This window comes from Gorilla gorilla, chromosome 19, assembly GCF_029281585.2.
Source record: "Gorilla gorilla gorilla isolate KB3781 chromosome 19, NHGRI_mGorGor1-v2.1_pri, whole genome shotgun sequence".
Taxonomy (NCBI): Eukaryota; Metazoa; Chordata; class Mammalia; order Primates; family Hominidae; genus Gorilla; species Gorilla gorilla.
In genome coordinates, this window is record NC_073243.2 from 79,576,065 (window position 1) to 79,593,722 (window position 17,658).

The window sequence follows — 17,658 nt, forward strand, 5'->3', positions numbered from 1 at the left end:
AGATTGTCCTGCCAACCTCCATGTGGATAGAAACTCTGAATCTGCTCCTGATGTTATGTGATGAATCCAAAATAGAGGGTAATATAGTGAGCTCTGGAAGGAAAGGAAAGGATTGATTCTGCCCAGAGTGGGTTGAGGTGCAGGGGGAAGAAAACTTGAATGATTTCACTGAGGAAGTAATATTTAAGTTGGATCTAAAAACATTATTAGAAGTTGTCCAGTTGGGGAAGTAGAAAGAGCAGTTCAGGCAGAAGAAACTAAAAGCAGCGGCAAATACCCAGAGATGAGAAAGTCTGCATAGTGGGTCATTGAGGGTGGTTAATTGATATGGGAGTGAAAAAGGGCAACGTATGAACTAGGCCAAACTGTGAAAAGCTCAGGAATTTGACTTTATCCTATGGGCATGGGGAACCCCTAAAATCCTTGAGCAGAGCTGGCTGGTATTTTATAAATAAAATGTTGATTTGAATTTACAATGGTAGGGATCCCATAGATTTATACATTAATAAAACTTTGGAAAACTATTCAACTAATAATTTATTTTGTAACTAGAAACGCTTTTAACTAGAAGGGACCTAAAAATAATATGCTTTAAAGTTTCAAATGCCATAAAATTTATGCAGACAAGACTAATGGAATGTTATCTAGTAGGAGTTCCCTGAGGAAAAATAAGTTTAGATTGACACTTTTTTTTCTGACAAAATGAAGGTAGGGCTGGATGTAGTGCCTCATGCCTGTAATCCCAGCACTGTGGGAGGCTGAGACAGGAGGATCACTTGAGCCCAGGAGATCAAGACCAGCCTGGGCAATGTAGGGAGACCCCATCTCTACAAAAAAAATTTTTTTTAATTAATAGGCCAGGCACAGTGGCATGTGCTTGTGGTCCCGGGCACTCAGAGGGCTGGGACTTGCTTGAGCCCAGAAGGTTGAGGCTGCAGTGAGCCATGATTATGCCACTGCACTCCAGCTCAGGTAGCAGAGTGAGACTTTGTCTTAAAAAAAGAAGAAAAACAAAAAAAAAGAATGAGGGTAGTAGTAAATAGTCCCCTCAGCCCTTGAAATCATGAAGGACTTAAGCTGGATAATTTACTAGACCCTTTTAGTCTAACATTCTTTTATTCTATTTTAAGTGCTTGAAATCTTCCTCCTGGGATTTTTCTTAGTTTGCACACTCGAAGAGGAAGAAAAGAGTTTGCTAAATAAATGTAATCTTTAAGCACTACTCTTTGAGTATCATAAATTTTAAAATAATGAATGTTGTTGTTATGTGATTATTGGGCTCATCAACTTCTTGCATGTTTATATGAGGTCCCATTTTCCCAATTGGGCTAAATTTTTAAGAGGTCTTGAGGCAGGTTTCCTGCTGCGCTATGGCTAGGTAAAGGGAAGGGGAAGGGGCCCTCACATACATCCACGCTTTCCCTTCACAAGAAGCAGGCTGACAGTGACAGAGCGAGTCCTCCTGAGAATGGTAACAGGGATTCTCCCCATCTCTTCCCACTTCCTTCACCTGGGCCATATCCCTGCTGTCCCCTGGACCTGTCCAAAGCCCAGAGCCCTGAGTAGGGGGTCAGTTATTCTTACAATCTTGCAGAAGAAGAGCTCTTTATAGGAGCTCTTTATAATTAGGAGAACTGCATACATTTTTCAGGCCAGACATTTCACTTAACTCAATGTATACAGAGCTTGGAGATATCCATACACAGTCACAAGTACAATGCAGCCTGTGCAATGCCCTGGAGTTGTAGCACAGCCACCTGGACTTACATAAAGACAGTAGCAGAAATCCCTTTGTTCAGTGTCTTCACAGCTGCAACTTAGGTAAGTGGAGGTTAAGAGGCTCAGAAAAGCTGGCACCTGGGAAGGAAAGCCAGCTGTCCCCAATCCTGGTGTGGTGCTCCTATAACCCACCCAGTTACACATCTGAGCTAAGGTCATTTTGCATGCTGACTTTGTCACCTGTCATATTAATATTGCTTCTCTTCTGTATCATCTACAAATCTGATAAGCCTATCTATGAAATGCTACCAATGATCTTGCTCCAGTAGAACACGAACCTGCTGGGACTCATCCATCCAACACTTCATCTTGTAAAGATTTCGTTTCATTTTCCAGAGAAATTTGATCAGGAACCCACTGATTCCAAGAGCAAAGTAATCAGTGAGGAAATGACACCTAGAATTCATGATGAAAAAAGGATCCTTATATGGTCCTTTCTAAGGTAATAGTTTTTCCTGACGTCCATAGATTTATTAAGAATCTGGTATTTTAAACAGTAGGAAATACACATAGAAATATCAAATCCAAGTTGTGCTAGACCAGAAACTTTTAGAAGACATCCTTAGGAGAGAGAAAGACTTACAAGAATAAAGTGAGGAAAACACGGAGTTGATGCACAAGCCCCAACATCCAACCTCGACTCCTCTTTCGTAGATGAGAAACTCTGTGGAGTTGTGTGCACTATAGGGATCCCCGCGGTACACAATCTGAAAGAGAGATTGGAGGCTGTTGAGGTACAAATGCAATGTAGTAAGAACCCCTTCTCATGCACTCTGCTTCTCCACCCCTGGGGAGCAAATGTCCCTGCCTGAGGGACCCTTTCTAGAGTACAGAGCTGATGCTGTCATGACCAAGTCGCCCCTTCCATCCTATCACATCTTCATTCAAGGACCTATCGGAAATCTAATGCTTGCTGCATCAGATCTCAACAACACTCTCTCGGATCCTTAACATTCCTCCTTCCATCTCACAGCTGGCCCCACCTGACTTAGGCAATCCTACCACTCATCTTCTGCTACAGCCAATCGGCTTCTGACTCATCTCCACATGGGCCATTCCTGTTCCTGCTTGGAATGTTTTCTCCCTCTCTAATATTCCTCTAACTCCTACTCACCCTTCAAGGCCCAGACCATACTGCACCTCCTTTTTTATGTGTATTTATTATCATATTTTATTTTTTAAGAGACAAGGTCTTGGTCTGTCACTCAGAATGGAGTACAGTGGCACAGTCATAGGTCACTGCATCCTTGAACCCCTGGGCTCAAATGATTGTTCCACCTTGGCCTCCGAAAGCACTGAGATTACAGGCATGATCCACCATGCCCGGCCTGAACCCCACCCCTCCTTTTTGAAGCCTGACATGATTGCTACAGCTCACGTCAATTGGCCCTATTTGTTGTATTTGATTAAATACTGGCAGGCTCCGTAGTGTCCTCTAGTTGTCCAGGGTATAGTAGCATTTTTCTATACCTGTCTGTAAGCCAGCTTCTTGATGGTACCCTTTCCTACATTCTTACTGTGCCAATCTTAGAGGATAGCCCAGAAGAACCTCAACAGGTGTTAATGGAGGAAATGATGTGTAACAGTGATTGTGTGCAGAGACACGTTCATTACCTGGCCCATGAAATCTGTGAAGAACAGCATGTTGGACAGGAAGGCCGTCCATCCAATGAGGTGGCTGATGCAAAGGTAGCGGTAGTGAGGAGGCATGCTCACCAGTGCTCTCAGCAGTGACTTTAATGTCATTGCCCTGCGAGTCTGAAATAAAACATGAAACAGAGGTGTGATCTTCACTGCAGAAACTCAGCCAGCTAAGGAAGCCAGAGCACACAGACATGTTATGTATTTGTCAGTCAGCCATCACACAAAGTGTCACTTTTCCTGGACATGGAACTAGGTTTCCATGGAGTAGACTCACAGGAGGTATTCTGTTAAGCACGAGTGGCTGCTTGGCAGTTTCAGGCCCAGAATGAGGCTTTGGACACAAGGGCAAACGGAATGAGAATGGTGCTAGCTTCAGGCCAAGTTGTAGGAGACATTGAGCATCCTATCTCTGAATGACAGAACTGTTGCACAAGGACAAAGGTCACAGACATAAGCCAGCTCTTAGATGATTATAATTCTTGGGTCTCTTAACTGTGAGAGCATAGTAGGCAAATCCAAGATGTCTGTCATGATCTTGGTCCCCTGATGTCATCCCTGTGATTATGTGCTGTTACATGGCAAAGGGATTTTGCAGATATATTAATAATTAAGGTTATTAATCGCTCACTTTGAGTTAATTGAAAGGGGATTACCTGGGTGATCCTAACCAAATTCCATGAGCCCTTGAAAAGTACAGAATTTTCTCCAGCTGGTAGTAGAAGGGAAAGTCAGAGCAACTCAAAGCACAAGAAATGCCTGCTTTGAAGGTGGAGTAAGCCACTTGAAAAGGACCTGAGAGTGACATTTAGGGGCTGAGAGCAACTCCAGGCCAACAGTCCACAAGAAAGCAGGGACCTCAATCCTATAACCACATGGAACTGCATTCTGCCAACATCCTGAATGTGCTTTGAGGCGGGCTCTTCCCACTGAGCTTCCAGATGAGAATACAGCTCTGCTAACACTTTGACTTCAACCTTGTAAGACCCTGTGCAGAAAACCTAGTGCAGCTTACCCAGGCTTCTGATCTACAGAACTGTGAGATAATAAACTGATGTTGTTTTAAGCAGCTAAGTTTGTGAAAATTTTTTATTCATTAGAACATTAATACAGAGAGCCAGTCAGCTCCCTGTTCTTAGCCAGATGTCTCCTCCCAGGTTATATCTCTGAATCCTAATGATAGCAGAAACATGTTAATGAGCCTTACATTGAGTTAGAAGTAAGAACAATGTAGAACTCAAATATATATGTTTATATACACACACACACACACACACACACACACACACACACACACACAGGGTCTTCAATATGTTAATGGAAAATGCATATTATGAAAAAATTATGCATGGATTCCAAAAATTTTTTGAAGCAATATAAACTCGTACTACTTGTTATAGCATGTCTGAAGAAGATTTAGTTTGAGGCACTAAGAAGGATAAGACATCAGTTTGAAAAAAGCCCCTAACAGAGCAACATGAATTCTACTAAAATTGAAGCTAGAATAAACATCAAATTTATGGTGAAGCTTCGGTAGAAGAATGGTGAAACACTAATTTTTTTTTAAGTTTATGAAGACAATGTCCCAAAGAAATCAGCAGTTTACAAATGGATAACTCATTTTAGGAAAGAACCAGATGGTGTTAAGGATGAAGTCCTCAGGGGCAGACCATCTACATCAGTATGCAAATAAAAAAGTTAATCTTGTTTATGCCCTAATTGAAGAGGACTGACAATTAATGGCAGAAACAATAGTCAACACCATAGACATCTCAGTTGGTTCAGTTAACACAATTCTGATGGAAAAGTTAAGGTTCAGCAAACCTTCCACTCAATGGGTACCAAAAGTATTGTGCCCAGATCAACTGCAGACAAGAGCAGAGCTTTCAATGAAAATTTTAAACATGCAGGATCAAGATCCTGAAACATTTCTTCAAAAAGTTGTAACAGGAGATGAAACATGGCTTTACCAATATGATCCTGAAAACAAAGCACAATCAAAGCAATGGCTACCGAGAGGTAGAATTGGTCCAGTCAAAGCAAAAGCAGACAGGTCAAGAGAAAAGACCATGGCAACAGTTTTTTGGGGATGCTCAGGCATTTTGCTTGTTGACTTTCTGGAAGGCCAAAGATTGATAATATCTACTTACTATGAGAGTGTTTTGAGAAAGTTAGCCAAAGCTTTAGCAGAAAAACACACAAAAGCTTCACCAGGAAGTCTTTGTCCACCATAACAATGCTTCTGCTCATTCCTATCATCAAACAAGGGCAATGTTGTGATAATTTTGATGGAATATCTTTAGGCAACAACCCCACAGTCCTGATTTAGCTCCTTCTGACTTCTGTTTCCTAATCTTAAAAAAATCTATAAAGGGCACCCATGGTTTTTCAGTTAATATTGTAAAAAAGGCTGCATTGACATAGCTAAATCTCCAGGACCCCCAGTTCTTTAGGGATGGGCTAAACGGCTGGTATCATTGCTTACGAAAGTAAGCAATGAACTCAATGGAGCTTACATTAAGAAATAAAGTTTACTCTTTTTAATTTTTATCTTTTAATTCTATTTTTCCATTAACTATAGGAAGGCCCATCCCACACACATATATGTAAAAAATGAATATATAGGCCCCGATTCCTTAATTTAGATTTAAATTAGGTTAAAACTAGAAGCTATAGTTTTTCTGGTTTCAGAAACATTGAGAGAATGAGAAACTTTAAACTATTGATACAACTGTTTTGAAATACAAAAAATGATAATAGCTTTTAGTATCTTGTCATATAAGAGAAGAAAGAAACCTTGGGAATATTAATTGATTAGCTTCCCTGAAGACACTGAGACCATAAACATCACACACAATTTGGTAATGGGTCTTTCTTGTCATATTTTTATTTATTCTGAATCATGACATTGAGTACTGGCTAGTTTATAAGACAGTCTACTGAGATTTTCTATTTTAACTGTAACAGCATATTTTTTATACTTCTTAACCTTATATAATCATGCTTTTTACTTCTTTGCTGTGGAAAATTATATTCACCCATTTTAATTTTGTTGTGTAAGTTGATTTTTTAAAATTCATCAGTCTTGCAGTATCTAGCCCACTGACCATAACTATACTCATTTTGTGATAATCAGTGTTAAACACTATAGATATCTCCCTGGATTGAAGGAAAATAACTGTTTTTCTGCAAGTTCAATATGGTACCTGTAAAAATAAATGATTATAACCAAAATGAAGTGCAGAATTACTACTTTTTCCTCAACCACAGAAAGAAGCAGCTAACAATAGCCCAAGAAACAACAGCCTGGTTTTCATGCCTCCAACTAAATGGTTTGTCACCACTTTCCTTCCTCTCTTTCCAAAAATGCAAAACTGAGAAAGTGAATCTGGTCAGCAAGTATTCAGCCTCATTCTAAATATTAATATATGCTTCTGACTTATACATAATTTTCAGCCTGCTTTCATTGTTAGCCTAATTTCTCCTTTCTTCTAAAAATAAATATGAGCTTTCAAAATGTGCGTAGTATTTCTGTAAAAGCTGAGAGTGTAATTATTCAAAGCCCCTTTGTGTATTTTAACTCAGAATAAAAACCCAGCTGGGATATTATTCCTGACTCATCAATTCCCTTGGTAAAACCCTTTCAATGATTCTGAAACCTTGGGAGTTGTTTTACTGCATTTATTTTGCACCACTGTCAGCTGGGGAGACTGGGTAATGATGAATTTACAAGCGAAAAAGGTACAGAGTCGTCAGGGAGAAAGAAAACTTCACAAACATACCCTCAAAAGGAGACTATTTAAATGTTAAAGGGAGCAACTGACGACATGGAGGAATTGGAGATAGATTTTATGAGATCTGGTTTAAACTTCTGAAATAATTCAGCCCTGTTGCCATTAAAAAAGAAAAATTTGTTCTTAAATTACATAGCCACCCTTATTTTGGAAAGCAATGTCTTTGGCAAGCAATGACAGCCCTGAAGCCTTGGCCCTGACACTGGGGAAGTGCAGACTTCCTTTGCTTAACTGGAGACCTCCCAGGGCACACATTTGGAAGAAAAGTGCAAATCCATGGCTTTGAGAGTAAGATGCATTACTCTGTGCTATATTCTTACTTTATCTTTTTGTCTTATTTTATTTGCTTATTTATTTATGTTTTTAGAGGTGGAGTCTCACTCTGTTGCTCCTACAAGTGTGCAGCGGCATGATCACAGCTCACTGCAGCATCAAACACTTGGGTTCAATGGCTCCTCCCACCTTGGCCTCATGAGTTGCTGGGACTACAGGAATGAGCCACTGCACTGGTCTCAATTCGTTTTTTAAACCAAATAACAAGATCATTCAGAGTCTACAAAATTTTTCATGTGGCCCCTACTAGAAAGTTCGTTGTATCTGTTGTATTTATTTTTGTACTCGTGTGGGAGTTCCATGCCTTTCAAAAGGCTTCCACTCAGTTGATTTCATTTGATCCTCACAGCAGCCTCTGGGTGGATGGGACGACCCCTGTCCTATGCGACTCTTGGAGGGGGAGTCCCAGTCTATCGAAGGGGACATCAAAGAGGCAGATAATCTATCAGGGTGTTATCTATTATCACGTATATACTTTTATTTAGTAAAACCGCACCTTGTTTTGTTCCCCAAACCACCACATTATTTTTTAATTTTCACTTTCACATTATTTGATTACTTTTTTCCTTATTTTTTATCTATTATAGAAATTTTGGATGTATTGCAGGATTTAAAAATAGAAAATTAAAGCTTCCTGTGAGCCTATCATCCAGACTTTTCATTTTTTGTATATTTCCTTTCCATTTTTTCCTCTATGTATGCAGCTTTGTTTTCTCCCAAAAAAATGGTTTTGTGCATGTAATGTATATTTTACCTGATATATTTTTAGTAAACCTTCGGAAACATAACATTTTTAATGACTGCATGAATGTTATCATATAGATATTCCATGATTCTTTGGCTGTCCTGCATAAATGCACAAAGGGCTCCAGTCCAACTAGTAATCTTAGAGTTCTGGCTTCTTGGTGAAGGAGGGTCAAAGAGTACAAGTATTCTCCAGGCAGCCTGGTGTCGGGAAAGGGGGTTGAGTCCAGGCATTAGGAGACCTAAAATCTCAAATTTTCTCTACTTGTGTGATCGAGATAAAATGAAGGCTTTATCCCAATGACCTCGTAGTTCCTCCTTGCACTCTTACAGTTATGAAAAACACTGCACTCATCCTAAAATAGGAGCTACTGTTGGAATCAGATGAACAGATTATTCTTTTCAACTGTATTCTCCTATCAAGTGGCATGGCGAGAGGCAGGTTGATGCGCTGTGGCAACTCAACTCAAAGGCAGTCATGTTTATAGAATGAGGCCTCCTTTCAGCAGATCATACTCAACCATTTTGCCAATTCAAACATGAGCAGTGTCGAAGTTTACTTTTGCATTTATTTTGGAAAAATGCTAAGCAAATGAACAGAGTAAACAATACTGGAGGAAGCACTTGATCTCAAGGGAAAACTACTTACAGACTTTTGTAACTAACAGCTAAGATGTATTGCTTTTATTTATATACATAACTGTATACAAAAAAATGAGGTTTTCTACTGACTATACATAGCAAAAAAAATTCCTTAAAATACCATTAAAATAAAGTACAGTTTTTAAATTTTGTAAACCACTTAGCTAAATGTAATGTGGTATCCTAGATTGGATCAGAAAAAGGATATTACCCAGGAATGGGATTGCTGGATCAAATGGTAGTTCTACTTTCAGTTCTTTCAGGAATCTCCACACTGTTTTCCATAGTGGTTGTACAAGTTTATATCAACACCAGCAGTGTAGAAGTGTCCCCTGTTCACTGCATCCACGTCAACATCTATTTTTTTTATTATGGACATTCATCTGATATATATATATCATAGTTTTTTTATTCACTTGTTGATTGATGGGCATTTAGGTTGGTTCCACGTTTTTGCAATTGCGAATTGTGCTGCTGTAAACATGTGTGTGCAAGTATCTTTTATGTATATGATGGAATACTACTCAGCCATAAAAGGAATGAATTAATGGCATTTGCAGTGACCTAGATGAGATTGAAGAATATTATTCTAAGTGAAGTAACTCAGGAATGGAAAACCAAACATTGTATGTTCTTACTTATAAGTGGGAGCTAAGCTATGAGGATGCAAAGGCATAAGAATGACACAACAGACGTTGGGGACTCAGGGGGTAAGTGTGGAAAGGGGATGAGGGGAAAAAGACTACAAATTGGGTGCAGTGTGTACTGCTCAGGTGATGGGTGCACCAAAGTCTCACAAATCACCACTAAAGAACTTACTCATGTAACCAAACACCACCTGTTCCCCAATAGCCTATGGAGATACATTTTTTTTAAAAAAGGGCATTAGTAGAAAAACTGGTGAAATTCAAATAAGTCTGCTGTTTACCTAACAGTATTGAAGCAGTGTTAATTTCTTAATTTTAAAAAATGTACATGGTTCTCTATGATGTTAACATAAGAGAAAAGCTGGTAAAGCATACATAGGAACTCTCTCTACTATCTGCAACTTTTTTGTAAATCTAATTAAACTTTGATTAAGAAAGCAAAATAACACATAGGCACACTTTTCTAGGTGACAACTCCATGGGGTGGAACAAGGGCTGTGGTGTTCACTAGTCTTCTGATGCTCAGCACTGGGTCTGGCAGGTGTAATTAATAGCCATTGAATGAATAAAAGAATGCACAAGTGAATGAACCAAGCACACAGTGCAACTCATTCCAAGAAATCTTATTATTCACCCAAATAAACCCTCCTGGGTACCTCTTTATTCCCTGTAGTCAGCAGCTGGATTAATATCAAAAACAAAAAACCAACCAAAAAAAGCTAACATCAAGGAGTCCTTCGCCTCACTAGTTTTGATGGACCTCCATCATCCACCTAATAAAATTTTAGTTCCTATGCTGGCATTCAAAAGCTTCCAAAATGTGTCTCCAATTTGCTTTCCTAACTTTATTTCTAAAGTTACAAACCCTGTGGTCTATGGTACCACTTATACTTTCTACAAATATGCTTCATGCTTTAAAAAAATTTTTTTTTATGTCTGTGGCTTTGCTGATGCTCTTCTGTCAGAAGTATTTTTCCCCCAAAATCTCTATTCAAATCCTAACTATCATTCAAGGCACAACGCAGGGGTGATCTCTTCCGTGACGCCTTTCTCCATTTATTTAGGCACAATCCTTCCCTCTTTAAAACTAAAAGCAATTGCTATTTTGCCATTTGTGGCCACCTTGGAAATGTGCCATTTGGGTCACCTACCGGAGAAAACACAGTTGATCGACAGCCCTGAATGCTGCCTCTCTGGATCCACTGTTCCTGTTCCTGCCAAGGAACTCTGTTCCTGTACCTGTTCCTGCCAAAGTTACCCCTTTCCTGGCTGTTCCCAGATAGTGACTAACAAGACGGGGGGTATTAGTGTTAGCCTGTTCCTACAAGAGCTGGGACTCCTCTAAGGAGCAACTTTGGCTGGAGGACTCCCATTTGGCCTGAGTGAAGCTTTCTTGAAACTTCACTGCATCTGAGAGGCTTCCTACCCTATCCTCTTTCCTTTCCTTTCTCCTTTCACAGGTGTTTGACTTGCATCAAGATAAGAAGACTTTCCCTTCCTATTTCTGCTTTCTCCACTTTATCTTTCACACTGTTTTCTCCAATGAATCTCTTACATGTCAAATCCTATCTTGGTGCCTTTTTAAAAGATCTGAACTGATACATTGTTTTATAGCATTTACCATATTCTATCATGTATTATGAGTCATGGTATAAATGGCATCTGCCACGTGTTAGGCTGCAAATTCCTGGGCATAGAGACTGGACATTTGTCAGTTTTATGGTCCCCAAATATCTAGTACAGTGTTTTGCACATACTCAGTACCCCAAGCGCTTTGTTAAATGAATAATGATTATAATGTATTGATATATTTATGTGAAGTTTGAAAAAGTGTCTTTGTATGCTTTATCTTAGTTGAACATCCTAATAATCCTAGAAAATAGACTGGCCAAGCCAACAAAAGAAATTGACCTCACAGGAAGGTGAGATTCACTGAGCTTGTCTGAAAGTTGCTGGAGTCCAGATTTGTGTTCCCTGTTTGTGCTTAAAGCACTCTAGTGTTCTGCCAGGGTCATAATAACAAGACCTAAACCCAACAGCTTATTATGTGGTTGCAAACACTCTAAGTAACTTTACCTGAATTAGCCCCTGCAACCTGCACAAAACCCTTGTAGGTAGATGGAATTATTTTATCATTTAACAGAAATGTAAATGCCCAAAGTCATGCAATCCAGAGGTGGTATAGCCAGGATTTAAGCGCTGTGCTCTTAATCTTTAGGTTACCCTATAGCAAGTAGCTATTTGTGATTCATTGAATGAATAACACAAGTCAGCAGCTAGAGGAACCAAGATTTGAACTTAAGTCTTCTACAACCTTTTGTCAATCAAGAAATCCTTTGTTCTATATCCCTGAGGTTTTGGCATTCAATTTTAACTTGAAGGAAAATGCAATTATTTCATCAGTGTTGTCCAACAGAACGTTCTACAATGATGGGAATGTCTTACATCTGCACCGTCTTATATTTTAGCCACAAGCCCTATGGGGCCTTTGAGCATTTGAAATGTAGCTAATGCAACTGAAGAAATGAAGTTCTAATTTTATTTTTATTTTAATTTAAATAGTCCCATGGGATTATTAGCTACTATATTGCTCAGCTTAATTCTAGTCTCTTCTCTGATCATTTCATCTGAACATGGTCTCATTTCTCTGGCAGTTAGTTGAGTTTTATTTCAAATTTTAAGCTGATGAATTCACTGTGCAGTTCACTGAAAATGAACTAAAATATCCAATCAACTCATGACAGGCAAATTCGATGCCCAACTCAGTCACCAACCCAAGGATGCTACCATTTGGAGGAAAAAATTTCTAATTTATGATCCTAATCTATGAGGATATTTCTTCTGGCCTAAGGATGATTTTAGGCTTCTCTTGTTGCCTAACCTTTCTCAACTGGCTTCATCTTCCCTGGTTGGATGCTCTGAGAGGAGTAAGAGACAGGAGGACCAGAGGAAAATGCAGACATTTTTCTTTGAGATATAAAATTTTAATTCCAAGGGATGATAGCTACTGGGGATTTGGGAATTCAATTAGACCCCATGAAACTCTTCTCATCAAACAAACAGACAAAACAAAGAATTAAAAAAACAACAACAACAACAAAGAGCAAGAATATTTTTCCCTTGTAAAGAAAAAATGTTGCATCTTTACCTGTTCAGCATGATTTTTGTTTTTTGCTCCCTGCATTGCCAGCTCTGGATTTACGTAACCATTTTTAACTTTCTCGATAGAACCATACTCGTACATTCCATCTGATGACAATGGAGGGTCCTGAGGGGTTTGCTGTGGGGGAATGCCCTTTGCAACATCTGTAAGTGGGGCTTCAGAGATACTGCACAGATGAACAATAAAACACAAAGTGAGCACCAATGCAGAGAAGAAGAACATGACCTGGAATTCTGTACCCAACAGTCTTCCCAGTTCCAGATGGGCCCAGTCTATAGCACCCAAAAGGTAACCCAGGGCACCTCCAAAACCTGGAAAGCAAGAAAATCTATGTTAGCATATTTAGCAAATTATCGTTCATTTTCCTCATGCACAGACACTCCCCTTCAGTGGGAAAACTCCCTGAAGACAGCAGAGGCAGCCTGGATATGATTGGAAAAGCAATACAGCAAGAGGCTGAAAAACACACAGCCAGGCAATGTGGGTTCAAGTTTTGGCTCTAGTATTTACTTGCTGTGACCTTGGGCTTCCTCACCCAGAGAACATGGAGGTAATAGTAAAAGAGTAACCTACTAGTAGGGTCATGATTTGAAAATGAAACTGTTCAGGATGGGGCCAGACACGTAGCAAGGGCTTACTAAGTACTGCTACCATCACAGATACCGTGACCTTTCCAAAGTGCATTCTCTAGACTGCTTTTGAACTTAAATTTCTGACCAGAAAAAGCCCCAAAGAAAACCAATTTCTGACAGCAATAAAATTAAATGACTTGTAGTTTCTCTATTATTAAGCTTCCTGGGATGATGTAAGCTTGCAAAGATGAAACACCCTCAAAAGCTGTCTTTCTTCCTCTATTAGAAGCTCAAGGTACTTGTTCCCAGTTGATAGCTGGGGACAGGAAATAATGAGAACAAAAGTTTAAACATGAATTTTTAAAAATCCTATTATCATTTCACAGGACTCCAACCTGAGGTCTTTTTGGTGCTTGTTTTATCTTCTCAGGCTTAAACATAGTGTCACTTGAGGGATACTGAGGAAAGGCTCCTCAAAATCTATTCAACCCTAATTATCCGATATTTAAAATCCCATTATTAGTTATTCCTTTTTTGAGTTTCTGTTTTAAAATACACGTGTTCCTGGTATGGGCAAGAAATTACTCAGCACCAAAGTAGTAACTGTTCCTCAGATGTTCCTTCTGGTGCAGACATCAGTGACTTCTGATAAAGGTGGGGAGATAGCATGGTTGGGGAGGGGGCAGTGGACATATTATGGGATGTCGAGGGAATTAAAGAGTTGAGTGCTGGACACATCCACTACATATGTCACAAACTTATGTAGGACTGATCCTCCTGTCAAAATTCTTTAAACATCAAACTCCCATCATGCCTACCAACCACAATTTATCTAGCTGAACACATCAGCTTTCATTTTTGTTTTTGATTTTTTTTGTGCGTGTATGAGTGAAGTCTCTATTTTATTTCTCAGATAAGGACAATATCTTCACAAGCTAGAGAATCAAGGAAGAAAATAGAACTAAAGGAGTTCCTCTCTAACCCTAAACATCTAAAGTTACATAAACTCTGACCTCAAGAACACAAACCTGAATGTCAAGTACCATGAATCCTAATTTATTCAAATTAGTGAGAGAGTGGACAATTTTGGTCACTTCATATTCTGGTTAGTTGCAATTTAACATAGAGCCTACTTAAGGAGGACCAACAATCTAATCATTGGATTCCAAAAATAAAGCATCATTAGCATGTCCTGAATGCTGAAGTGTTTTAAGGCAGAATTACAAGAAACTGTGGCCAATGGGGCACAGTGAAGTAAGACATATAGTCTCTGGAAGCAAGAAATTTATGGTCTAGTTATATGTGATGAGCATATACATAAACAGATAAAGGACAGATGATGGTGAAGTGCCCAGGATTTGAGAGAAAGAGAAGGTCCTGAAACAGTCACACTCTATGACTGATTCAGAAGAATGTTCTGGGATTTGTAGTGCCTCTGGTTATTATTAGACAATGACTATTCAATTGTAGAGATGCAGAAGGTATCAGAAGTCATGCGTCAAGCCAAGCAATCAACCAATAAGAATGTATTAAGTCTGCTCCCCAACCCGTTACAACAACCAAAAATGTCTCTAGATATTGCCAAATATCTCTGAGGGAAGGAGGTTGAAAAGTGGCCCCTAGTTTAGAACCCCTGACCTAAGTCAACCCTATGACAGACACATTCCTTTTTCAAAACTATCATTTGTAAACAGATCAAGGGTTTTCACATTGCCATTCAATTTCTTATCACTTATGCCTCTATCTTTCAAACTTTTGTTCAACTGAGCATTACTGGTTGCCTCAGTTGGAAGAATATAGAGCAGAAGACCCCTGCTCATTTGAAAGAATTGATATGTGAAATAAATCCTCCACCGTGCAATGGAATGGTAGTTTTATTTTATGGAAAAAAATATAAGGATATGCATATAATGATGGATTTGTATTAGAGATTAATTTGGAAAATGGAGTCCTACAATTGGGGAGTTTCCTGATGCAGTTGCATGTCTGCTGGTTTACTTTAGTTCAATAAACATGTATCGAGCACTAAATATATGTAAATGACTCTACAAACTTCTGGGGATATAAACATAAAAAAGACAGTTTCCCATTTTTTTCCCCAGAAGGTGGTTTCAAGTGGGAGAAGCACATAATGGGAGAAGCTACTTTCAAAACAGTAATAAATGATAAGCTAGAACTCAGAGCTGGGAACTCAGAGTACAGAGGAGTTTCGAAGAGTCAATTATTGGTGCTAGTTAATGGTAACAAGGTGATGTCGATTATTAGTAAATCTGACAGGATTTCTCTTCATTAGCAATGAAAGTTATAAGAGTTCAATATATCAATGAATTAAAAAATTTTGGAGGTAAAAGGAGATTTGAAGAGTTAGATCAGAAAGCTATGAGCTTTAGTGACTCTGTGATGGAAGACCACACAGAGGGAAGAAGAGATTTGGAATCGTGCCTGATTTCCATTCCTATCTTTGTGCTTTCTAGTCACATGCTCTTGGGCACTTCTCTGAGAAACAAGGGTGGTGCTGCCTCCTCATGTTTAGTGAGGATTAATGCAAATAATCCATGTCAAGCCCCAGCACATACCATGGCAGAACCAGACCCAAAACTGAGCTCCCTGCTGATTTCCTATAGTAACCCTAATTCCAAAGCCTCCCCTAGAAGCAGAAGATAGCTACTGCACTGAACTGGCTGAAGGCAGCCTGCCTGGAACTTGCTGAAAGGATTTAGTCATTTTAGGCCCAGTGATTAGAACTAATGGATTATTCTGAGGGCTGAGACCTGGGCTTATCCCTGACCCTATTGTGGCATGTAGCAAGTATCAAGAAAGTAAAATATATCTCAAAGTTGGAAAGTGTAAAACTTGCAACTGCTTGATTTTTAAAATATTCCTCTAGAGCAGCCTTCTTAAACTTTAATGTGCACGCAAATCATGTGGGCACCTTGTTAAAATGCAAGTTCTGATTCTGAAGGTCTAAGGTGGAGCCTGAGATTCTGCATTTCTTTCAAGCTCACCACTGACACCAATGCTGCTGGGCCAAGCATCACTCTTTTGAGTGGCCAGGTGACAGCAGTTTCCAACTAATTTCCTTTCTTGAGAAATGGTACTTTGTTGTCACAGGATATTTGACCCACAATTCATAACTGATAAAGCACAGTGATTTGCAGTCCTGTAAAATTAAGGTAGTTTGCAGATATGAATAGGGTTTTTGTAGCCTGGTAGGGAAATTACTCCAAAAGTATTACAGAGGGGTTATGCTTTTATTGTCTTGTAGAAGGTCAACCAGGTTCATATTTAGTCTAGCATTTTTTATTTTGCTAGACACACACACACACACACACACACACACACACACACACACACACACACATATTTCCTGCAAGAACCTGGGGGAAACTCTTCTTATATCTTCCCCATTGGTTCCTTTATTAATGTGTTAATTTAAAACCTTGACATAATCTATAACTTAGAGAATTATTAGCACTCTCTTATCTTAGGGAAGGGGGTTAAAAAAAAAAAGTGAAGAACTGTCTTATTTGTCCCAAAGCTACTGTTTTGAAGTAGTTGTAGCTGCAAGTTACAATAGTACAAGAGGACATGCCAGGAAAGCAAAGTGGGCCACTGGGGGAATTATCCTAACAGAATATTAAGACACTGGAAAAAAATATTTAAACTTTATCTATTTGCTGCCTCAGATATGATGAGGGCCAGTAGAGGGCTGCAGGAATTCATTAAAGGCCTTTCTTTTGCTTCTTCTGCTTAAGCCAAGAGTTTTATCTTCAAAGACAATCTCCCCAACAAAACCTAATTGCGCTATGATAAAGGCTGATAGTTTTTACCATTTTACCAGCTCCCACACCTACATCCAGACTGTATTTACCTCTGCTGCCAAAATCAGCCTCTGTGAGGCCACTGGAATCAATCACCAGGCTATTGGGCAAGCCATAAGCCAGAGCATTCGGAGGACATCTGCTGCCACATTAGATAACAAGCTTTTACAAAGAAGCGCCAGAAGTGGTCCAGCTGGCCCCTTCCTCACCAAGCCAGGCTGTGTTGTCAAACTCAGCAGAATAAATGGCTTTAGAAGACAGATGTCATATTTCATAACTAATGATGCAACTTGAACAGTGGCCCATACTGGAAGAAGTCCAAATATATAGAAATATGTAAAAAATTGTCTTTAGTCCACAACTATGATAGGTAAAATGGGAAACTGGGAAACTGTCAGTACCAAGGAATCTAAAGGACAAAAGGAAACTCAAGAGAGTCCATCTAAATCAAACTCTGCACCTACCATCTGCCTGTAATTGCCTGCAGGCATCAGGTGTGTGGCTTAGCAAGCTCAGCACCAG

General features: G+C 39.3%; 1 protein-coding gene across 1 annotated transcript in view; it reads right to left on the minus strand.

The window, feature by feature from the left end:
- The window catches only part of SLC45A2 (solute carrier family 45 member 2), a 38,469-nt gene that overhangs the window by 4,942 nt on the left and 15,869 nt on the right, over positions 1-17,658 (minus strand). Inside the window, exons 3-5 of the mRNA XM_004058980.5 lie at positions 12,729-13,054; positions 3,394-3,537; positions 2,363-2,486 (exon numbers count right to left, since the gene is read on the minus strand). Of these exons, the coding sequence (XP_004059028.1) occupies positions 2,363-2,486; positions 3,394-3,537; positions 12,729-13,054 (594 nt within the window). The remainder of the gene's footprint in view (positions 1-2,362; positions 2,487-3,393; positions 3,538-12,728; positions 13,055-17,658) is intronic.